General features: G+C 46.4%; 2 protein-coding genes across 2 annotated transcripts in view; both read left to right on the forward strand.

The window, feature by feature from the left end:
• Positions 1 to 531: 531 nt before the first annotated feature.
• Positions 532 to 9,946, forward strand: LOC142771800 (phospholipid-transporting ATPase ABCA3-like). The gene is made up of 6 exons (XM_075873672.1): positions 532 to 668; positions 4,359 to 4,642; positions 5,553 to 5,810; positions 7,515 to 7,818; positions 8,589 to 8,837; positions 9,496 to 9,946. The coding sequence occupies exons 1-6, from the start codon at positions 659 to 661 to the stop codon at positions 9,732 to 9,734; spliced, it is 1,344 nt and encodes a 447-aa protein (XP_075729787.1). The 5' UTR covers positions 532 to 658; the 3' UTR covers positions 9,735 to 9,946.
• Positions 9,947 to 21,751: 11,805 nt separating this feature from the next.
• Positions 21,752 to 25,022, forward strand: part of LOC119165052 (phospholipid-transporting ATPase ABCA3) — a 74,388-nt gene continuing 71,117 nt past the window's right edge. The window contains exon 1 of the mRNA XM_075874465.1: positions 21,752 to 21,937. Coding sequence (XP_075730580.1) covers positions 21,752 to 21,937 — 186 coding nt within the window. The remainder of the gene's footprint in view (positions 21,938 to 25,022) is intronic.

The following is a 25,022-nucleotide window of genomic DNA, read 5'->3' on the forward strand; positions in this document are numbered from 1 at the left end:
TGGGACATCACTGTTCAGCCAAACGACAAAATTTAGGTGAAACGACGAAACCTTAATCTTCAATATGCTTCAAAAGTACACAGGGCTTGAAAGAAACCCAACTTGCACGACTCTCTTGCACAGGGAATTCACAGGCATGGCTTCATTTCGCGGAAGGGGCTTGTATTTATTCCGGTTGTCCGATAGAACTTTAGAAATCAGCGGAATTTTTCCCTTTAAGGTGAATGCACACAAGCTCACACCAATGGGACGCGCTGAGGCTATTTCTTTACTCGAGAAGGTGATCGGAAGCCGCGTCTGGGTCGTCTGAATGAAGTTACTCCGAGTTTCTGACCACCGGTTCTAATAGTGCTCCTTGGAGGGATCGATTGATTGAAGTAACTTGAATGAAGTGCAGCGGGAGGCGCCCTAGTATGCAGTGGGCAACTGCCACTTCGGAAAACGCGCCAAAATCGAGCATCTTCGTACAATCATTGCCACGATCGCGCACCGGCATCACCCGTGGCGATAAGTGCCGAGCGCCCCGTCGCAGATCTCGCGACAGCTCGCGACATCCGCGAGAGAAGAATCCTTGCGCTTGCAACGCAACGCTCGCCTGCCAGCTCGTTCGTTCTTCGGTACCGGTGTGGAGAAGCAGCCGCAGCAACCCAGCCAGAAAATGCCCCCAAGTGAGTGGTTTCCGCAATCTCGATTTACTTAGACAACCTGCATAATTGGCACCAGCCTTAGCTAGGGTCGTTTTTTTTGGGGTAGATGTGGCGCAGTACCACGGTGGCGACACCATCACCCTGGAGGATATGACTAGATTGGTCGCGCGACCATTTGCCGTAGGTGATCAAAAAGCGTCTTAAAGGGCGGCCGGTGTTCACACGAGCGAATGTGACCTGTCCGTCGCCGTACGGGAATCGCCGGCTCGTGTTGGCACTGCCCAATAAAATCGGCTGACATTCGGTGCTGGTGCATTTGATAGGTTGAGCCATTTGCGACTGCAGTCGCTCGACTGAAAAATTGAGCAGCGAGCGAATGAGCCCAGCAGTCACCTTGTGTCCAATGCGGCCCCTCGACTAACTTGGTCCTGTGACCGCCGCTGTTTGAAGGTGTGAACGAGCGTCAATTCTCCCGGCAACCGAGATAATTTCTCAAAAAAAAAAAAATTCTTCCAATGGTCGCCTCCCATTGGCTGTCATATGTCACGTGCTAACTGCCGTGAGAAGAGGAAAAACGGGCTGCTGCGAGACAGACTGGGCATACATAGCCTAGCGTGCGTTAGATTAGGTTAGGTTAGGCTGCGGGACAGACTGGACAGACGTGGCCCAGAGTGCGTTGGGTTAGGTTAGGTTACGTTAGGTTATGTTGAATAGGTTAGGCTAAGTTCTACCGGTTTCCGGGAGAATCATACAAGAAGTTCATCCCGGCAGTTAGTCACGTGACTTATGAGAGCCAATGTGAGGCGACTGCCGGGAGAATTTTTATGATCAATTATCCCGGTTACCGGGAGAATAGACACCCTACATCATATTTTTAGAGTTCGCCACCCGACACCTGTGGGTCGTTACTCCAGGCATGAAACTGTGCAACTATACTACTTGGTTCTTTTAGACGGTATGGGACATTGCTGAAAATTGTGCGAGTAGGAATTTTCTCTGCGTTTAGGAAATGAGCGAATTCGACATTACACTGATAATAGTAGGAGTTATTTACGGGATCTAACTTCTGCTTTGCCGACGTCGCTTACTAACTCGATGCTGCTTGTGTAATTCGAGTGTAGTGATCATGCACTTTCCATAATGCCACGTTAGTCATCTCGCTGGTGTCATTAAACCAATGTACATTATTTTGCGGAAACCCACCCATCAGTGAGACTGTGGCCAACCACGATGTATGAATGACATGTTTCACATGTACACTGCTTGAAATCGTGAGCGAGCGTTGGAAATTTGCCGAGGAAAATCTTCATTGACTAGCTGCAAGTCTGAACAGTCCTTCGGGTAGCATGATCAAACCGATGTATTTAGGAGCACAATTGTCCAGAAATTCAAGAAATAGGTGATTTAACACAAAATAATGAACAAATAAACTAAATTGCAAAATAATTTGCCTTATACGCGCCAAGACCACGATATGACAGAGGCACGCCACAGTGGCTGCCTTCAAAATAATTTATTGTCACGTGGTTTCTTAAACGTTAGCTTAAATCTAGGTAAATTGTGTTTTCTTTCGCATTTAGTCCGTATAAAAAGCGCGTGCCGAGAAACGGGAAATCTAAAAAAGGTATAAATTCAGCTTGTTAGCGTGACTTCACTGTAAAAAATTATCACAGCATATTCACAGGGTGAATGATGACGAGTGGGGCGAAGCTCCGGAAGGAATCATCGGTAAACCTTGAAACTTTTCCGTGCAATCGGCCCCACAATTAAATGTGAAACACTCCGAGGGCGCGCCAACAGCGAACGATGAATGGATGGATTGGATGGATTGATATGGCTGTATGTACCCTTTAGATCGGGCGGTGGTTAGAGCCACCAAGCCGTAATACTTAATGAACCAAAAACTAGATTTATTTTTTCCTTTAAATAGTAAGGTTGAGGATTCGTACTTTGCAGTGAAGGGTTTAATTTTCACTCGTGCCTTGACTTTAGCCACCAATCAGATAACCTCCTTCTAGTTAATTCGACCCGCTTAAAGTCTATTTTGCCCTCTCTGTCCCTGAACCCCAGTGCTTTGAAAAACTCTGCGCCATCATCCTGAACTATAGGGTAAAGCCCTTTACAGAACATTATTAACTGTTCGGCAGTTTCTTCTTCCTCTCCACACGCACTGCATACCGTGTCTACCCTTTCGCATTTGGCCCGATATGTCTTGGTTCGCAATACTCCCGTCCTGGCCTCAAACAGTAAAGAACTGCCCCGAGTATTAGCATAGATCCTTTCCTTGGCAATTTCCTACTTAAAAGTTCGATAGATCTCTAGTGCGGACTTCTTAATCATGCCAATTCTCCACATATAGGTCTCAGCTTCCTTCACCTTCTTCTTAACCGTGAATTCTTTTTGGTTTGGCCCCCTGCTGCTTTTAAGTATTTACCAGTCAATTTTCTGGTTCGCTTGCTCATCGATGGATGGATGAATGGATATGGCTGTACCCTTTAGATAGCGTGGTGGATAGCGCCACCAAGCCGTAATACTTAATTAACTACAAGTACCACCATCTAGTGAACAATCGAAGAACTAAACTACAGCTGTCTACTTACTACTACTAAATACATCGGGGACGACCGACCCACGCCTTAAGGAGCTTCGCCCCTAAAAAATAGCGCGGACAGACCCGCCATCTTTCTTGTCCCGTGTGCCCGCGCCCTTTTTTACGGGAAATACAAGCCACGCCTCTGAATCCAGGAGCGCCACACCTTAGCGGATGAGCTACCATAGCGGCGATATACAAAGTAAGTGTGTCTTTGGACTAGTAGAAAGTCGTATTGGTAAAATACCACCCGTCACTGCCCGCTCCGACGACGTTGCCTACTAGAAGTTAGTTTCGCTACAAAGTCGCTAGGCTGATGCGAATAATGTGATAGGTGCAAATAGAAATGTCTGTGCGAAGTAAAGCAGCGCAACCCACTCCTTACGAAACGTGGTAGATGCAGCGAGTGAAGCGACGTTCGGGCTGTCTATGAGTTCAACAAGCTTTACAATGGTGGCACAACACGTAGGAAAGTACAAGCCGTGTGCTGACCACCTCTAAAAATACGGACCGCGAGACCGCGTGGGATTGCGCCCAGTTGGCATTTTCAGCCGGTGGCGCGCAGCCTTTCCTCCGGTTCCTCTCTCTGCTCGCCCTATGCGCGACAAGAGAAAGCATGCTTTGACTCACGGCAGTGCCATGCTATCGGTTTCGACTTGATTATGTCGCCATAATTAACAGAGTCCCTCTTGCATTCTCCTAGGGTGGCTGTCTCCTAGGGTGGCTGTAAGACGAAAGCCAGTAATTATTTTCTTTTTAGTGTCAGTATATTCATGTCAGGGGTTCACCCCGCATGCTTTCTGCACATAGCGTGGTATTGCACTTCCTTCAGGATCAGAGTAGTTGCAATCTCGCTGCACTGCACCACGCGAGCGTCTCTGCGCGGCTTATATACAAATAAGAGGTGAATTCGTGCGTTGATGTCGTAACAGGACATGGCGCGGAGTAATGTCCTAGTGACATCACAATGACGTCAAAACTTCGGGTGACTTCTGACGTAATCACTCGTATTAATGTTTCCGACGTCGTCGTCGTTTTCCACGTTTAATGACGTATCTAGGTAATACTATCACCTTAATCAAATCTCGATACGGTAAAGAATTTCCGTGCTATCGACGCAGCCGGTGACGTTGGCATGACGGCGTCGCGGACCATACGCTCCACGTCTCTGCTGTGGTGCCGACAGTTGTACATCATCCTCTGGAAGAACGTGTACGTGAAGCGGATCAGCCGTCACTACCTGACCACCCTGCTCGAGGTGGCGCTCATGGTGACGCTGCTGCTGGGCATCCAGGAGGACTCGGTCACCAGGGAGCCCCTGGTGCGCCGAGTGGACACCGTGTTCGACCCGATCAACACCTCGACCTTCTGGAACACGCAGCCCGACATTGCCCGCATAGACACGGTCAGTGCTACACGCCCTGCCGAAGTAGGATGTTAAAGCGCTCGTCCGACTTTCTGCTCCGGTGTCCAGTTTGCGATCCTTTATTTTAATATCTCGGGGGCCTCGGAATATCAAGACAGGACATCTATCTATCTATCTATCTATCTATCTATCTATCTATCTATCTATCTATCTATCTATCTATCTATCTATCTATCTATCTATCTATCTGTCTATCTATCTATCTATCTATCTATCTATCTATCTATCTATCTATCTATCTATCTATCTATCTATCTATCTATCTATCTATCTATCTATCTATCTATCTATCTATCTATCTATCTATCTATCTATCTATCTATCTATCTATCTATCTATCTATCTATCTATCTATCTATCTATCTATCTATCTATCTATCTATCTATCTATCTATCTATCTATCTATCTATCTATCTATCTATCTATCTATCTATTTATCTATCTATCTATCTATCTATCTATCTATCTATCTATCTATCTATCTATCTATCTATCTATCTATCTATCTGTCTGTCTGTCTGTCTGTCTGTCTGTCTGTCTGTCTGTCTGTCTGTCTGTCTGTCTGTCTGTCTGTCTGTCTGTCTGTCTGTCTGTCTGTCTGTCTGTCTGTCTGTCTGTCTGTCTGTCTGTCATCGCTCTCGCCTAGACATTTCTGCTTACGTTCTGTTTTTCTATCTTGTAGCTTAGCCTATCTAACCATGCGTATTTTCAGGTAATCACTCGCTTGGTAATAAGTGTGGTTTTTAAGACAGGTAGACAGCGCCTTGTGTAGTCGCCTGGCTCTGTTTCAAACGCTATTCAGTAGTCCAGTTAAAGAAAACTCCTCTGCGTGGGCACATAAAGGAACGTAGAAATGGCTCCATGAAGCATTACTATGCTTCTTCACAGGTCTACTTCGCACCGAAGGGCAAGTACCTGTCGGCGTTGACGCGCTCGGCGTTCGCCAAGCTCAACGTGCACAAAGTGATCGAAGTGCCGAGCGAGCAGCAGCTGATCGAGGGCGCCCGCGTCGACGCCAACGGCACGCTGCCGGCCACCAGCGTGCTGCTATTTTACACAAATTTCGTTGGCATCAACGACACGGCGCCGGTGCCCATAAGCCTGCACGTGTCCATGTTCGCAGGACGCTTGCCGTTTGATTTGCAGGTGAGATGACACTGTACTAAATGCGGAACACTTCATAACCGAAGTATTGAACAATTAGCGCTTCACGCGTGCTCCGGAGCATTTTTTAGTGACCTGGCCCGATTATCTTTTCATTGCAATAGCGATTGCATGGACACCTTCGGAGGGTTTTCGCCGTCGCCGTCATGCTCCCTCTCAAAGTCCACATCGACAGCATTGTCCCGCGTATCTCATGTTCTACGCGCAAGTAAAGGCATGCGAGTGCTGGAGTCAAGTAGGGATGAATCACAGATGAAAGGGAGCTGGCAGTTGCCGTCGCACGGAGGGCACATGGAATAAAGTCGTCCCGCGAGGGAGGCCTGGCGTCAATGGCTCTTCAAAATCAGAGGAAACGACTCACCCGTCTTTCGTCGCGCCAAGGAGCGTGAAGGAATACCGTCTAGGGAGGGCTTCATCGCGCTAACAGCAACTACGACACAGTAAACGCACTGTGACTCCAGCCACATTACCTGCTCAGCTTGTCGTCACGTCATGCCTTGATAATTAACAGGGCGTCATTACTGAAGAAGCAAGAACATCACGTTGCGCGGTCGTAAACCTAATAAATTCACGGGCTGCTAAAAGGGGACAAGGTAGAGGATGAGAATGATAAAAAAAAGGTGATGCCTTAACGTAAACCCAAGTGAGGTGTGTAGTACTATACCTATTTTTGCGTGCGTCCATGCAAAACTTGCGGTACGCAGGCTTCTTTTTGTCGTATCAGCCCCACGTCTGCTGAAGCGTGTGCAGCCGGCACGACGTCTTCGTTACGCGTTCTCAAGATGGACTCCTGCCGGAGAAACCATTTGCAGTGTCAGTGGACATGGTTGTAGCGTAGTCAGTAATTATTTGCGGGTGAGGAGGGAGGCATAGTTCACCCATACTCTGCGTATGTTGGTCCGTTCGCTTTTATGAATGCCTCTGTATGCACACCTGCCAATGTTACCCCACCCTCCTGTATACGCCAGTAGAACATTGCACACGAGCATTGTTAAAATGAAGACGAGAAAAATAGCGCGCGTCAATGATGTCTAACATGAACACGTTCACATAGCACACGTCTATATATCTAGTCGAAACTGTAGCTAAAGGGAACCTGAAAGTTTGAAGGAATAAACAGTGATGAAAAATTTAATGTGCTAATACCATTTACTGTACTTATGGTAAGCGTCTTAGGTGGTGACCCGCTCCCTAAACAACAGGACACATGATCGGTGGGTAGCGTTTATTTTTTCAAACCATCACATATCGTATTTAATCTGTGGCATGCGAAGGCAGTGGTTATGACGAGCCACGTTTAAGAGTAGAAAGAACGCTCCAAGTGACAGAGCATCTTCGTTGGCGGAAAATGGCCAGAGAGAGCGTCGCACCGTCTGCTAGGGCTTTGTCACGAGCCGTCTTAGCTTTTCTTTCTGGTCAAAGTGGACGATTGGGCCAGTTGGTGATACATGATCTTAGTGTACTACGGGGTAGAAAACACGAACGGGAAAAAGACAAGGACAAGCGCAAGGACTGCGCTTGTCCTTCTCTTTTTCCCGTCCGTGTTTTCTTTCTGGCCGTGGTCTGTTCCCAACGAACCGCGGATGTCGTCTATCCTTCGGCCGGTGATGCTGCTATACGGAGTATTATCTTCCGCAATAAACTGCCAAGAGTGATTTACACGGCCTCCCAACTGTCTGCGTGCAGCTTCTGTACCCGCAGAGGCTCATCTCCCAGCCCGAGGGTCCCGTGGCCGAGGAACGTTTCCCGGAGATGAACACCCTGCTGCCGATCATGGGAGCCCTGCAGCAACGACACCTCGAGTTGCAGGCCGACCGCGCGAGCTACGTGGAACCTATCGAGGAGCTGAGGCTGCAGCGCTTTCCCTACCCGGCCTACATCGAGTACAAGGACACCAAGAACTACGCGCTGGTGCTCACCCGGTTCTGCATCGGCATGCTCATTCCCTTCTCCTTCTTCGTCGCTAAACTCACCGACGAGAAAGCGACCGGTGAGCGCGGCATGCTGCATGTTCAGCTGCTTCGGCAGCAGTGGACCTTGTGTACTGTTTCTCTTGAGTATTGACGAAATACTCAATGCATTTTTTAGCCAATCACTTTCCCCATGCGGTTTCTCGAGTCGTCCCGTACAGTCCAGGATAGCCCGGGACGACTTATTGAAGAGACACTGTGCTCTCGTTACCCCGTAACACCAATTTTCGATGAAGAAAGATCGTTTATCGGCCTGCAGGAAGGGATATGACCCAAGTACCAGCAAAACATAAACGAAATCAAAGCTAATATTTTTTTTTTCATCATCAGTTTAACTACGCCCATTTCAGGATCAACCCCTGTCCTGTGCTTTCTGGTACCACGTTTTACCAAACCTCCTAACCTCGTATGCCCACCTAATTTTTGGTCTCCCACTCAAACGTTTGCCTTTTTTGGAATCCAGAGTATTATTCTTGATGACCAGCGGTTATCCACCCTACGTGCTACGTTCCCTACCCATGCCCATTTCTTCCTTGATTTCAACAATATATGATATCTTTAATCCCCGTTTGTTATTCATTTTGTATTTGTATCCCTTTAAACATGGCTCTATATTGTCTATTCAAGCATGGATCTTTAACAAAGATGGCATCTCTTCGTCAGTGCACGAAGTGCTGCAAGTCGCCAAGTTGTGGCTCACAAAAGTCACAATAGTGCTCCAAGTCACCAAATTGTGCCCTCCGGTTTGGTGACTTGGAGCTGACAGCGTCTCTGCTGCATCGTCTCGCAGGTATGAAGGAGATGCTGCGCCTGGTCGGGTTGAGCGACTGGGTCTACTGGGTGAGCCATTATCTGAGCGGCTTCTTCATGCACACGATCACCGTCACCCTCATGATGCTCTTCGTGAGCGTCAAGAGGAACGAAGAGGGTCGCGCCTTCATCCAATTCAGCGACCCTTTCCTGCTCTTCACTATCCTGATGTGCTTCTGCAGCAACTGCCAGATGCACGCCATGCTGCTCTCCATGTTCTTCGGCAGCCGTGAGTGTCAAGCTTCGCTGCTGTACTCGTTTTACAATGAAACAGTTTTTTTTTCGTGGGTGTACTTGGAACACATACTTCAAGTCAATGTAGGACACAATTCAATGCCCGCAACAAAAGGGTCTCCAAATTCTGCGTGGCAGCACTGACGTACAAAAAATTAAGAACATCTATGGTCACCGACCACAGCTGTAAGGATCACTGGTCACAGACCACATCTTTAGAGCACCCGTGGTAACAGACCATAGACATACCGATGAAGCTCGCATTGAATGAAAAAAATTACGTGCGAGGGAAGTAAACTTATCTAGAACCATTGTTTCAGCTCGTCATCGTGCTGATCTGGTCGTCGTTACTTCTTAGTCAAACCAAGAAACAGTAAATTATCTCAGTACCCATCCTTCCAGTTGAAGCGCGCATATAGAGACTGTGCTGGCCAGATGAATCCCTCAAATTCGAGTACGAAGGCCTCACGGCAAGTTTTCGCCGAAGGGCACGCGTTGTATATCCCAAAACCACCATAACTACTTACCATACTGGCGGGTTTTAACGATCCTGTACATGCCTTATTTGCGGGCTCTCCACGTTGCGGCGACGCATTGTCGGAGTGCCCCCTGGCGTGTCCGTGCGCTGACTATGCCGTTCATGTCCCCTGCAGCTCAGTACGCGATCGCTGGAGCCATGCTTTACTGGACCTTCAGTTGCGTGATGCCCTTCCTGACGCTGGAGCAGGCCGGCGGCCAGGGCTACTACTATATACAACGAACGGACAAGCTGTGGACTTCCATATTTCCCGGCATGAGCCTCCACTGGAGCTTCCGCGTCCTGGAACGCTTCGAGAAGTTCGGTACGACGCAACGCGCTACTCGGAGGAATCGACTTGCGTCTTCCGGATAACATTACCTCGGTGATCGTACTGTTAGCTGTAACTAATCTCAGAGCCCAGAATGAGATGAAGCGACAGCAATCGAAGTGATCGAATAATAACGAGATAAGCACGTACCAAGTGCGAATGGGCCAACTTCGCAAAATATGTGTAACGAAGGTGGACTGCTTCGTGTTGTACTGTATTATCACGTAGGGTAGCAAATAAACGTTGTAAGTTGGCACTGCCGTTATGTCTTTCGTTCACACATGCAGTGACATAAGCAAGATCAACAGTGGAGCTGCCTCAGACAGGCTGGCCGACGTTTCCATAGGAGGACCTATCTTTGTCAAAGGTAGGTCTTTCGACAAAGGTAGGTCCGCCTATCGAAATGTCTGAGGCTCTTCCACTGTTTATCCTGCTTATCCCACGGCGTGTTTCCATCTGTTGGCTCCAATCTTTATTTACAAGAGTTCTATGCACACATATAACGTATGTTTCGCGTTACGTATAACGTATGTATTTTCGCGTTACGAAATAGAGAATGATATGGTGGAGAATCTACTTGAGAACCAACCTGTCTGTTTTTATATAAACATAATTATTCACTTAAAAACAAAGTTAACTCGACATTTGAGCAGAAAAGTTTGTCGAATCTCAAGGATCAATTACATGGTAGTGGTATACACAAAATAAAGATCTTTTTTTAGCTGATTACAAAAAAAAAATGAGCGCAGAGAGGTACTCGCCTTACGCAAAAACATGTATCCAAAAATGTTGGAGGCTTATAAATATTTTACAAAAGGGAGAATCATGCAAGGTCACGAATGTACACGTAGAAAAAAAAACGTTTGATAACGGTTGCTCAAAAAGAAAAACGCAATAAAAGTATATGCTGCGCACATTTTTCACTTAGACCCTTCGCGTATTTGGTATGGTTGGACTGTTACGTGCCAGCAGCCGCCACTTTAGTATATTCTAAATCGTCGGACTGCTACCCGTGTTTCCCTACATGTCCTATCGCAGCGACGCTTCAGCACATCAAGCAACACACAAAACGTTTGCCTAATATGCGTACGGAAAATCTCCATGCTCGATGAGTATATCAACGTAGATTTGGTCGTATTTAAGAATTACGGTTATGGTTGATAGATTTCGCTTAACATTTCTCATATGCCGGACAATATGTAATTTTCCGGGTTCTTAAAACAAAAAAGTGTAGCCAAGGGCCTACAATGTGCTCCACAGGCAACTAATTGGTGCGTAGCTCTTGAAATTACATACGATAGCCTAACGCCGAATGTGCTACAGGAGGCCTCACAAGACATTCAATGGTGTAGCATTTTGGTTACTTGTCAACTATTTATCGAGCACGCATGCATCAAGATATTGTGGTGACAGGGTTCGCCTTCAGGAGGGGCAAAAGTTAGCAGCAGCGGACCCTTTCTTATGTCAATCTACGGGGAACCTTTCTTATGTCGATGAATCCCCCTCCCTTTTAGAGGAAATAGGGAGGCGCCTTCCCCCCCCCCCCCCCTCCGCGCCTGCTATGCTGTCAAAGGATATTGCTTGTCTCCTTTCGCTATAACAGGGGACTTATGCGTTGAGGATATTTAGATTATTTTGTTCTCAGTCGTTTTCACATTTACTTTTTCTCAGGCTACTCCTCTTTCATCGTTTATTTCTCAGTCTTTTCGAGCTTTGCAGTAAATTGAACATCTCCTTTATTTCGCGTCGTCCATCTTTGTCTCCAAAAATACCCGAGAATCATTTATAAAGAACAGTGGTATATTTTGATTAATATAGAACCTCTTGCTTTCTCTACGAAGTAAGAGAAGAAACTAATGTATCAGGAGAAATGGCTGGGGAACAGTGAAATGAATTAAAGACAAAATGAGTTTTCTTGAACTTGCTCAGACTTTGCTCCCCACACCGACAGCGAATGATTTATTTGGAAAGCTACACACTCAAAATGTGATCTTATAGACACCTGCACAATCTTCGCACCCACTGAGAAGTATTACTCTTGGTGATTTGGATACTGTACAATGTCAAATACATAAAAAATGATGACATCGCGAAAGGTGTCATAATGTAGTACTGCGATGACTACGCAGATAGTAGGCGTGACGTTTTTGTTGGAATTGGCTCATGATTAGTATTTGCTTAGTTATAAGCGTAATCAATCAATCAATCAATCAATCAATCAATCAATCAATCAATCAATCAATCAATCAATCAATCAATCAATCAATCAATCAATCAATCAAACTGGTGGTGCATGTGTCACGCATCCCTGTCATGCGAGAAATCGTCGAATAGACACTGCGCATAAGTTAAGAGCTGCCACAGCCGCTCCCGTATACCGCCAAAACTGCTTCCGTGTCAGCTTTGGCGCCAAGTGCAGCAGATTTGGCGGGGTACGGGAACAGGCGACGCAAGCGGCGGTAAGCTATTGTGCCGTGCTTTAGTGGTGCGCTTGAGGCGTTTTCGTTGCCGTTTGCTTTCAAGAGACGGTAAAATGTTAGCAGTGTGCGAGAACCGTAGTGTCAACTCTAGCGCTTTTTTTTTTTCGCCACACTTCACGCACCCTCAGGCGAACGTGGCCACGTCAAATTGTCAGCATCAAATTCTTAGCCGCTTTGCTCACTAAACCATAGAGAAACATACTAAAAGAGTGGCCACTCGAACCTCTTCGCGGCCCAGCAAGATTGGCTCTGACTAATCACTAGATGGCGCGCCCGTGCTCGCTTTCTCTCTTCTGTCACGGCGTATAATAGCCGCCTCAGGAGGTCAATGAAAACAAAAGTTTGGCACCAAATTTTTGCAAAAAAGAAACTTTATTGATTTGTGCGATTTTCCACATCCGCTTTACATGTCCCAATGAGAACGTTGAATGCTTTACCACAAAAATCAGTAAAGTTTGACGAGAAAGTGTAGTCTTTCTGCATTTATTTTGCACGAAGGGTACAGATTCATGTGCTTTAGATGTGCTGTAGATTTATTTCTTTCGTGCACGGATGGGCGTGTAGACTAGTGGTAAAGACACTCGCTTTCGGAGCATGAGGGTATGGGCTCGAATCCCAGCATCGGAAAGAAGAAATTCTGTTATCGTATTTCCGCAAAATACATTATCGGGTCCGACCAGCCACTCGTGGCGCTGAAAGCAGCGCAGTAGCTGGGCCGCAGGGCCCTACGGGAGTGTCCGCTCTTTATGTAAGTATGTTCCTCTCTGACTAAACTGTGCATGCTTTTCATCCTCGGGCTAGCTCACAGCGAAGTCTGCAGCAGCTTGAAACAGCCGGCAGCAGCGATTGGTACTGTCATGGGCGGTACAGCGGTGTTATCGCGCAGCGATGCATTACGCCTTATATTATGCTATTCTTATCGTCCAACACTCGTGGCTAGCTGATCGCGTTGATAACGCGGAAAAAGCGTCGCTCTGGACGACTGGCCAAGCGCGAAAAGCAGGAAAAGCATTGGCATCGGAAAAAAGCGTCGTTCCGCGAGTTTTCTCCGGCGCGAGTGGTTGGGAACATCCTTTCAAATCTGCGCTTGTTGCCGCCAGAGGTGCCTTAACGAGTTGATTTTGCACGGTGCCTGAGCCTGTAGAGCGGTGTCGTACTCTTGCGTCGCCCCTTGCAGTCCCCGATGGGGCGAACTGGAGCAATTTCTACGACCGCGCCGCGACGCCGGACAACATCACGTTGGCCGAGATCTTGTTCGTTGGCCTGGTATGCGACTGTACCATCATCTTCCTAGTGTGGTACTTGGACAACGTGCTGCACATCGGCCCAGGAATATCGAAGCCATTCCTATTCCCATTCAAGGTAATGACTTCTTCTTGTACGACGTGTGTGACGGATTCCTATGTTGTAAGGATGACACTAAAAAAAAATAGCGCCTTTCACGCGTGTTTTAAAGAGGGAAAACCAGCGAAGCTCAGTAAACTTTCCGATGGCGAGGTGTCGCGTGAACGTTTGGCTTCAGTTGAATAATGGTTGTGTGTGTGTGTGGGGAGGGAGGGAGTGTGTGTGTGGGAGGGGGAGGGAGGGCTTGACGCTGACGCGCACACTAGTTCTGGACCGCGTTGACGTTACTCGTGCGGTCACTGCTCCTTTTGAAACGTACGACAGCCGTCCGACCTATGGAGAGTGCCAACTGGAACAGAACACGTCACTAGACTGATATATTATGTAATAATAGAAGACAGAAACACGATTGGTTGAGATGTTTAGCAGAAAGCCAATGACGTCTCAATAAAGACCCCCTTAACTTAAGCAAAATTTGTTTGTGACCTTTTTTATTGTAGTTTGCAGGCATAACGCCAAAATTGGATTGAAAACGCTCCAACGCACTGAAAAATAATGGTAGTGCTGTCAACTGCCACCAGCCTTGACGTCAAATCAATATGCTAGGTTGAAATTGTGAGAAACCAGGGCCGCACTACGGGGGAGTATCTGAGACCTCATGCGCTCAAGCTTCGGTGAGAGTGAACAGACAACGTGCAGTTTTCAAATGAGAAGACCCCCCTTAGGAAAAAAACAAACTCATTTCTTGTGGAAGAAGTTCTCGTTGGGAGCCAATTATGGTTTTGTGTGCGCTCCGTCAATCTTCATAAAGCGGTGAAAATACTCGCTTGTTTCGCGGAACGTCACAACGCACCTCTGTTTGCGTCATACTAGTGGCGATGTCGTAAGGGGTTTAAAACTCGGATGAGCACTCACGCCTACTTTAAGATCATAACAAAATAACTTCAAGGGACACGAAAGAGCAACAATGATTTGGTTTAAATTAACTGACTGCACTCTTAGAACCATAATGCCACATGTTTCACTAATGTTCGTTATTAGCGAAAAATAATCAAGGTTGGAGTTTCATTTTTAAATTACGCACCAGAATATCAACGCGTGACGTAAGAACTCTTAGAACGTCTTTTTGTGCTATTTTCGTGGCATTGACCTAATGAACGTTTCTAAATCTTCGTATACAACCACATCTTCGTCTATCTGGTATACATACATCTTCGTCTAGGGTATACACCCAACCTTCGGCTATGGCACCCACAGGTTACAATGTACTTATTTATCAATTAGAAGCTATGTAGAACACAGTAGACGCCTTCAAAATCTACGATGTTACGGTGCTGGTGCGGGAACCTCAAGGTGGCTTCTCCCCTCCCATTTTCGTTTGCGTGTTGTCTTGCTTATTAAGCTTTGTATTGTGGTAAGAGTGGTGTCTCCTGGATGTGTACTTTAATAATAATATTGGGAACAGTCAGGGACAAGAGTTAATGGAGAGTACCTTAGTAATCTGCGCTTCGCCGATGACATTTCATTGCTGAGTAACTCGGGGGACGAATTGCAACTCATGATTATGGAGTTAGACAAGGAGAGCAGAAAGGTGGGGAAGGAGGGCAGAAAGGGGAGCTTAAAATTAAGCTGCAGAAAAGGAAAGTAATGTACGATGACCTCGAAAGAAAACAGCGCTTCGAGATAGGTAATAGTGCACTTCAAGTTGTAAGTGTTTGTTTACTTAGGACAGAAAATAACCGCAGAGCTAAACCATGAGATTGAAGTAACTAGAAGAATAAGAATGGGGTGGAGCACGTTTTGCAAACATTCTCAAATCATGACTGGTAGACTGACACTATATATCCCTCAAAAGGAAGGTATATAACAGCTGTATCTTGCCGGTACTTTGCTACGGAGCAGAGACGTGGAGACTTACAAATAAGGTTTAGCTTAAATTGAGGACGACGCAGCGAGCAATGGAAAGGAGAAATATAGGTGTAACCTTAATAGACAAGAAAAGAGCAGAGTAGATCAGGGTACAAACCGGGGTTAAGGATATCATAGTTGAAATCAAGAAGAGGAAATGGACATGGACCGGGCATGTAGCGCGTAGACAGCATAACCGCTGGTCATTAAGGGTAACTAACTGGATCCCCAGAGAAGGAAAGTGGGTTAGGGGGAGACAGAAGGTTAGGTGGGAAGATGAGATTAAGAAGTTTGCGGGTATAAAATGGCAGCAGCAAGCACAGAACTGAGTTGACTGGCGGAACATGGGAGAGGCCTTTGTCCTGAAAAGACGTAGTGCGGCTGATGATGATAATGGTGGCAATTATGAATACTCGGAAAATCGTTTTCCTTATTAGTATACTTTTAAAGGCAACGTTCGTTTGTCATAATCGGTCAGAAGTGCCCACGCAGGTAGGACTATTAAACAATACAAGCATCCCGAGTTTACAAATTTGCTGCCAGGAGACCTTCAAAGACGGGTATGCCAGTCTTGATGCGCATACTATCGCGGACATGCTACCGTATTTGCTAGTGTGAGTTAGGTCATGTAATGAAGAACCAAAGCGCAAGGTCGTGCCAAAAGCGAGAAAAACGACCAGGACCACTTAAAAAGGCACTAAAGCGTCGACAGTTAGCTGACTGTTGCCCAGCAAAAGCAGCACAATATAAGAATATTTCGCGGTTTTGTGCAATGTCACCTACGGCTTCGAGGTGTGTACATTTCGACAGCAGGCATAACAAATGAGCTAATTCTAAATTGCAACAATGACATGGCATGCAAATTATGCAGCGTAATTAGGTTGCGCGGCATCTCCTTATACAATTTGGGGCTTTCTACATATCCGGTATTTTGCGCACGCAAAGCCACGCAGTCAATATAAACACTTTAAATGTTTATTACCGAGAGTTCTTTCGTTCTTTATGTTTCGGCACCACGGGAAAAATTTTAAAGCCATCTCTATTCAACCTTTCTTCGGAAAACGTGGTTTCCTGGCTTGTTCTGACGGATCGAGCCAGTGTGGTATGTATCTGTGGTAAATTTGCCAATATTCTATGAACTTTTTTTCGCCCTTTCTGCTTACAAGGTGTCTGCATTTTTTGTTGGCATCTGTGCAATGAGTGATGCACGATTTAATTTACTGTACACTGTTTCTACGTGTGCCTTCAACTCCACTCCCTGTAATTACCTGTCTAGGCTTAGGAGCCGAGACTCCTCAGCAGTGCTGAATGACCGATACTTATGATCCTGTCTAACTTTGGCTTTTGTTTCGTTTATTGCCGCTTCGTACTGTTTTTGTTTTGTCAAATTTGTTTGGCCTGCGATGTAAATTATTGCTTGTTTCTCTGCTACCGTTGGCTTCTTCAGTTCACGGATAGGTTTGAATGCCGCCATACCGTGTGGTTAACCTTTGTTTTTTCAATCTCTAACTATTAAACAAAAGGTGTTATAGTAAATGTACACCATCGTTCTTCATGAAAGGGAACACGTGAGCGCGTGGCCTGCGCTCTGCGGCGGCTGCCTACAGGACCATCATCAACCGACAGCAAGAGAAAAGACGTTGGCTTTTGGCGTCATCTATTGGCAAACAAAACGAGTTATGGCCGCTGGACAAGCGCTGCGAGATACTGTAGGCAGTCGTTGTAGAGAGCAGGTCGCGCGATCGCGTGTTCCCTTTCATTAGAAAACGCCAGTGTGCACTCGTGCAAACAGTTCGGTTGGCGCATACGATGTTTCGTAGACTTATCAATTTACGTCGTGATCTACAGAAACGAGAAAACATCGGCTCTACTGCCCAAAAAGGCGGCACCCATTTGTCTTACGAAAAATAGTCAATAGACGAATTTCGTAATTTATTGCCTAAATTTTACTGCTCTTCACAGCCTGTCGAAATCTAAATAATGTAGAGTAGTAACCACGGATACCGTTGGTATATCATTCCCTCGCCATGCTCAGGGGAGCTATTGGTTTCCGACTACATCAACTCTTCGGGCTCCACCCAAGTCGATCGAGGAACAGCCTAACTTTGAGGCCGAGCCGACGGACCAGCTAGCTGCCATCGAGATTGTCAACGTCAGCAAGGTACGCACGCGCTATTATAGCCATGCAAGCAGCGTCGTACTTTTAACGGAACTTTCAGCTGAACAAGAACGTCATTTGGAGCAGAGGAGATTGCCGGGCTAGTTAGCAGAAGTACGTGCCGTAGAAGGGCATGCCGTGGGTATGTCGTTGAGAGTTCGACCAACGACTCTATATTATTGATGCCAGCCAGATGTGCCCCATCCAGCCGTTCATAATCCTCTCCTCTAGCCCTTTCCTGCTATCGTCTGTTGCTTAGCCTTCGCGTGTGCTCTGCGATCATGGCAGAGAGGACCCCTCACTCAGTACCCCAAGACAGAAATCATTCAAGTTAATTTTTTGTTCCGTTGTGTACAGATCCGTGGGACTGCGTCTTGCATTCCTCGTGTTCACAATGTTGGTGATCACCCTGGCTCTGTAAAAGATATGGTATTTAGGAATTTCGTCGAGCCGTTCGTGGCGTTATGTGGGCAACCAACGGGGATGCGTCACTGAAACGCTACTGCATGCGCTGACTTAGTCTGTGATACAGCGGTGGCATGGCTTCGAGCCACAAAGAAGGAGCACGAAAAAAAAAAAGAATCTTACGGACGTATGATATTGGAGTGGGATACACGTCTGTCACATCTTCGAGTAAAAGCGTACCTAACACAAGTGTGACGTGAGCAACGCTATACCCTTCTTGTAGCGCTGCATCACGAGCTCTCTCTGAAGTAAGGCAGACTGACGGCTCCCGTTAAAAAACGGGCATTCGCATTGGCATTGAATTAAATAAAAGAGGTGTTCATTAGACAGAATACCGTCTGGTCAGCTAACGGCGTCCGAAAACAGGTCACTGATCAGTTTCAGAAGAAGCCCAATTTCTTTTTTAGACATTGTACAGTGATTTGCTTTTTAGCAATATCATCGATATGTACAGTGGCGGTCAATTTGAGCCGCAACATGGTTTCGGTGGTTGAAATGACTCCAAGCTAGAGCAGTTACCCCGTCAAAGTGTTAAGCTGACGTAGAGAATACTAGTAACTGAAACAGCGTCTGCTTTGCTCATTTTTGCTATGTGGGGGTCACTTTGCAGTGTTGGCGCCACTTTGAGCACTGAAAACATGTTGCAACTCATATTGGTCACAACTGTACCTCTGTAGGATTCCGTATGCAGATTTTATGAATGCATTCTACAGCAGTAAACGAGGATCTGTGAATGCTTTATCACTATTACTGCTAGTAAAAGTTGTCGTTCTTCTTTTCGTATCTTTAAACACCATAAAACCATCAACACTTTGGCAAGTATCATTATACTGGCATCCTTTGTAGCCTGTGTGTCATCTTGTCCTTTCTCTAAACCAGAACTTTGTACTTTCGTCAAAATGCATTCGCACAATATTCGCAACAGCGTCGTGAAACTTAGCAAAGTACCCTGTTAATAAGTACATCAATATCTCCTCTATAACAAACTAAAGATGTCTTGTGGTATTCCGAAGTTCGCCTGAAGTATTTCTGTTGATGTGCAAGTTCCTGGTATATCTGGTGGTCTATCAGTGTGCGTTGCATTGACACAAATAGCAAGAAATGACGTAAAAGATCAGAGGTTGGCAGTTACATAATCTATCTCTAGTTGGTGCAATGCGACCGAAGGCCTGGCGACACATGTGTAGCTATACTTGTGGATGTAAAAAAAGCCTCTGCAACTTCTCTCACTGTCCTATCACAACGCATTTGATTCACGAAGTAAAGGGTGACACTTCCAATGTCTGCAATGTAGGCACAGATTCGACAAAGGGTGGTCCTCCAGCGATGCCCTGCGGTCCATTAGATGGTTATTTGAACGCATCCCGGTTTGCGCGATATAGCACTAGCCACATCACAATAGAATTATATATACCGCACCCTTTTCACATTCAACCGACGTATCCCGGTTATGAAGCGTGAAAGTGGGCAAGCTGCATTCAGTATCCCGGTTATTTCTTTGCATTCCAAGGTGTGCCAAGCAGAGGGTACTATGCTGCGCCTTCAGGGCACAGCTTGGCCTGCATGCCATTGTTTTCTGGTCGTATCGTGTTTTTCTGCGAAATATGTTGATACTATACAGTCCAGGAGCACATTTGCGACGTAAGATTCGTTTCAGCAGTCGATCAAGAAGTGCACGCAAAGTTTAGTCGAGCTCTCGTGTCGCGCTTTTGCCCGCAGGACTACGACGGCGCCGTGGCCGTGCAGGACGCATCGCTGCGCATTTTCGAGAACCAGATCACGGTGCTTCTCGGACACAACGGTGCAGGGAAGACGACTCTGCTCAACATGATCACCGGTGTGCTTTTTGGGAAGCGTCTGTCATAGCTGCAGTAAATATAGTAGTGCATTTTCCAACACGAACGACTGGTGCTCGGATGCGCAAGTCACGGCGAAAAGGCGAAGTAATTGTAACAATTATTGCCGCCGAAGACATCGAACCCACACGTATACTAAACATTATAAGTCATTGATGTGGTTGCTCTATCGCGCAGTGTGTTCGACGCAATAACTGTTTCGATACGGAATCTGATATTCCCCCTCTTATCTTGTTGTTTACTAACACTTACGTAACAATTACGTTTCGTTATACAATAGCTTCCACGATACCGCCTTTGAGCTTACCCCGTACCATCTTTTTTGTTCACTATTTACGACATCTTGGTTTAGTGCCTCTGTATCGTACCCTTTATTTCGACCCGTGGCATTTGCTCATTGAATGTATAATTTCAGCGCAACGTGATGACCATAGAACATCGAAATATACTGACCACATTGACCGAAACGGTCACAATCAGGGTGCCCACTAACGGAAACAACAGTAATGTAACTCCAATTCAGTTGCATCACTCGCTTATGTGGGAAAATACTGCGACAGCTATCAACTGCTGCGTTAACCTGATGACGACGCTCTAAATACAGAAGGCGAAGCTTAAGGGTCTCCAATTTTTTCCAATCTTTGGCCCCGTGTGCTGGCGCGAATATTTCAAAATGATTGTGTTCAAACGTGGTCGAATCGCAGTTTTGTTCTGCTAACTAACCAGAGTGCGTGACGCCATGAGTCATGTTACATGCAATAAGTAGAACATACCGCTCACCAAAGAGATGTGCGCGCCTCTCCAGGCTTCTTGGACTGCAGCTCCGGTGTCGTTCTAGTGGGCGGCTATGACGTCAAGATCTGCACGAGGGATGCGCGCGACAGCATCGGATACTGCACTCAGTACAACATTCTCATAGACGAACTCACCGTTGAGGAACACCTGATGTACTTCGCCATCGTACGCAACTTTTCTGCTTCCTCGCTTAAGCGCGAAAATGGCGAGTGGATACGTAGACGTAATGAAAAACTGGACCACGCTACTTAAAACACCTGGGGGTAAAGGGGAGAAAAACAAAAGCGCTGAATGTTAGCGTCTATCTGTTATTCAGCGAATGCGCATCTCTTTTCTTGCCCTTAGCGTTTGAAGTTGCCCTATTTAGTTTTTGAAAAATTTGCCAGCACGGACTGTCGCTCGAAAAGACGTTTCGACAAGCAGAATTTTCAAGTTGCAGCCTTAAAGAAGAAAATTCCGCTTCTTGAAACGTCGGCTCCACTTCTTGAAATTTGTCAGCATTGGCGACGAATTTTGTACTTCATCAAACTTACCTCTTCCCCCGAAGTCTTGCCTATTAAGTTCTGAATCGTGCATCCCTTAAGGGTCTCGCAACTACTGGAAACGGGGCAAATCAATGAAGTTATCAATCTAGTTTTCTTGCCCGTTTTCGAACTTGAGGGAAAGTATAGTTCGCTTGGAGCAATTTTAGAATGAGGTTACAACACATAATATTTGAGGTGGTCCGCTGAAATGTAAAAAAAAAAAACCGGTGGATCTCCGCGAAGTGAATCATGAGTGGCCCAAGCAATGGGGATCGTTCTTACCACAAATCACGCGTCGGATTGCTCACTCGCGCATGTAAATGAGTGACAACTCGTGTGTACAGTATATGAAATGTGCTTTTGCTAATTAGCCGCTGGTGTTTAGCAGCTTGTTGTCGGCGTTGCCGTTTTGTGCTGGTACTACGCGCCATCCTGTAATGTAGTAGTTGTGAGATGCTGAATGCAGTTACTGCGGCACATGTGAGATGCATAGCTTTGTGACAATCGCCCACGTATTCATCGCAATGATTTATGTCACCGCTGGCCTACCTTCGCGTGCAGATCAAGGGTGTGCCTCTCGACCGAGCACGAGGCGAGGTGTTCAACCTCCTGAACGACGTAGGTCTGGTGGATTACCGAACCAATCTTGCCGTTGAGCTCTCGCTGGGACAACAGCGACGGCTGTGCACGGCAATCGCCATAATAGCCACGCCAAAGGTGAGTACGCGTGCAAGCGACGTTGATCTACAATGGAGCACGAACAGAGCATAAAAAAAGTTGGTCCGCTTATTCAGATGAAAACGAACAAAAAGAATTGACAGGATCTCTTGTGCATTCGCCTAAGGCTACTCGAGTGCAAGATCCATTTTATTTTGCTTCTCGGTCAATACACTGAGTCTTTCCTTACGCTACCTCCCAATGATCTATTTATTTATTTATTTATTTATTTATTTATTTATTCTATTATTTATTTATTGATTGATCGATCGATTGTTTGATTGATTGAATAGTGAAGTTTTGTGTCGCAAGACTCAAATGCGATCTCTCCCTTGTATAGTCTTCAGAAGCTGAGGCGTTGCAAGCTTTAGGCACCTGGCCTACATTTGCAATGTCACCGTGATCGGCCCATATTTGATAAAGCCATGGTGTCATTTGATAACATAATATGTTGTCACGTTGGCGTAAAATTTGGTGATCTGTGACGTCATCGTGCGATGACATTCAGCATCACTCAAGTTGACACCGACACTCAATTTTCGCGTTGGCAAGACATCTAAGGCTTTCGCTGGGAAGGTACTACTCTGCAAATGTTTTTACAAGAAAGTTCTGGCCGTTACTCACGATGGACATGCTAAATTTGAACATAGTACTAGGACAATGTCAACAGACAGTTTTTTTGTTGTTACCGTTGTTGCTATTGTACTTGTTATTGATGCTGTTGCTGTTATTGTTGCATATATTGTTGTATATTGTTGTATATTGTTGTTTTTTTGTTGTATAAATAACAAACAAGCATGTGTCAGGGTTAATTGGTTAGGATTCACATCTCACATGGTGTGGTGCATGTGTGCTTCTCTGCACTATAGCACTCGGCATGAAATACAGGACGCGAGCGCGTGGACGCGCGCATTGCAATGTTGTGCAGTGGTGTCAGTCGTGGTGTATTTTCCCTTTATCAGAAGGTATTCCCGCTGTTGCTGCGAGCGCGCATCGCTCCCACTTGCTCGCCTTCACCTTCACTTTCATTCACCTCAAAAAGTTCACTCTTGTGAAGCAGTGGTTAGAGTGACCAGCTGCCGGCCCGAAGGTCATAGATTAAATCCCGGCCACGGCTGTCACGTTTTAATGGAAGCGAAATGGTAAAGGCCCGTGTTACTCTACGACGTCAGTGCTAATTAAAGAACACTGGATGGTCGAAATTCGCGGAGTCCTTCACTACAGCGGATCTCGTACTCATGTAATGGGTTTGAGACGTAAAAACGTAGATATTATTGATTTCAACGAACGTTTTGCCATCTGTTTTGACTTATTGAAGAAGATTCGAAGTTTGGGGGTGATTACAAGGCGGCATGTGTAGCTTTTGGAGCTGATATCTGGGCAGCCTAACGCGAGGGCGAACACGAAATCCAGCGGAGATGATGCGCACTCGCAGCAGCAGCAGCGAAACGGTTCCCTGATAACCTGAAACATGTCGCGATAGGCGCCTCGGTACAACCTTTATTAGGGACCTTAACCTTTATGGGAGCTGCGGCTGCGAGCGCGCCGATCATAGAAGAGGAGGGCGAGGATCGCCGGTGCCCGTGTGGCATGCGGCATCCGATGGCAGCAGCCAGTTGGTGGTGGTGGTAGTGGTTAGAAGTAAGAGGAAAAAGGCACCTAATTTCTGTCTGCCTTCAGGCGACACGGCGCAGTGCCTTATAGGGGTGGGGGGAAGGAGGGATAAAAAAATAGAAGGAAAATAGACGGAGAAGAAGCCAGCCAAGCGAGAGAAAAAAGAAGGAGATAGGAAAGTGGGGATCCGGTCGAAGCAGTCCAAGGGCGGGGCTCCACAATGCGAGAGCTGCACGGCTTCAGGAGACCGCGGAGGGCGAACCAGTCGGCGGGAGCTACGCTGGCGTCGGAGATCGCGAGGGCACAACCGTCCACCTTGAAATCCTGCGAGCGAACCAGTTGCAGCCGAGGTTTCGACAAGTAAACAGGGCTATCGGTCTGTCTCCGCCTCTTTTCTGAAGAGTTTTAGACTAGCCACAGCCCGGAAGCCCACGCCTTATAGTGGGCTCGGCCACGTGCTCCCGCGGTCCATACCAAGGATTGCTCGTGCTGAGCGGGACATGCGTGACGTGAATCAGAATTATCGCTACCTTTGTGCGCGCGAGTTTTTCTTTACAATATTTCGAATAAAGGATAGGGCGGAGTAAAGAAGAGCTTGTAGACGAAGAAGAGTCATTGTGAATTCACGCGTCGAAACGTGGCCAAATAGCAAAAGATACCAGCTTTACCCATCGACTCAAAGCCGGGTCATAAAGATCATAGGTACTCAACCGCTTCAAAACGTCGCCCATGTACAACGTTCTGGTTACTTGTCAACTGGTTTGTGAATCGAGCAAGGCCTCGTGAAATGTGAGGCCCACGAGACGGCTTTTTTGCTCTACCATAGTAGAGTACCAAGTACTCTAAATCGTTAACAAAATTATCTAAACACACAGGGCCTCATCAACTCTGCAGCCCGCGGGATGGCATTATGCACTACCATAGTAAAGTACCTAGTATTCTAAACTGGTACCTACTTTTAATTAAATGCGAAGCATTTCTAAGCGAACTTCGGTCACTTTGAGCTTATCTATCTATCAATCTATCTAGATGCCTACGACTTTTAGCTCTCCTGGCCGTTTCGATAATGTTATCGATACCAAACTTGGTATGGCATAACATGACTGTATGGAAAACATATTTGACTAGTCTTGACATGAGAATCACGAATTGTATGTCATGAATGTCATGATATACATTTCATGCTCCTGCAGCTCTGGATGTGGTTTCGTTCACATGACATGTTGCAAAACTGGTATGTAATGATGTCACAGAACGAGCGCTAAAAATGAGCGCGCCGCCAAATTCTTGCGACAACGGGCGGGAGAAACGCCGCGAGGTCAAAAGAAAAAAAAAAAAACAAACATCCAAGGCTCCCGGGCGCGCGCTCTCCCCGCAGAAGCATGGCTTCGCAGACGAACCTCCTCACCCCGCATCGGCGGCCCAGCAAGCCCGCGATTTTTCTAGAACGAACGGGGCGTGGTCAAACCGA

This window comes from Rhipicephalus microplus, chromosome 9 (assembly GCF_043290135.1).
Source record: "Rhipicephalus microplus isolate Deutch F79 chromosome 9, USDA_Rmic, whole genome shotgun sequence".
In the NCBI taxonomy this organism is placed as follows: Eukaryota; Metazoa; Arthropoda; class Arachnida; order Ixodida; family Ixodidae; genus Rhipicephalus; species Rhipicephalus microplus.

Bases quoted from the DNA above. Each gene is read 5' to 3' on its own strand.
- LOC142771800 (XM_075873672.1), top strand. The intron at 5,811-7,514 runs GTGAGATGACAC...GTCTGCGTGCAG, and splicing joins GCTTGCCGTTTGATTTGCAG to CTTCTGTACCCGCAGAGGCT. The intron at 8,838-9,495 runs GTGAGTGTCAAG...TGTCCCCTGCAG, and splicing joins CTCCATGTTCTTCGGCAGCC to CTCAGTACGCGATCGCTGGA.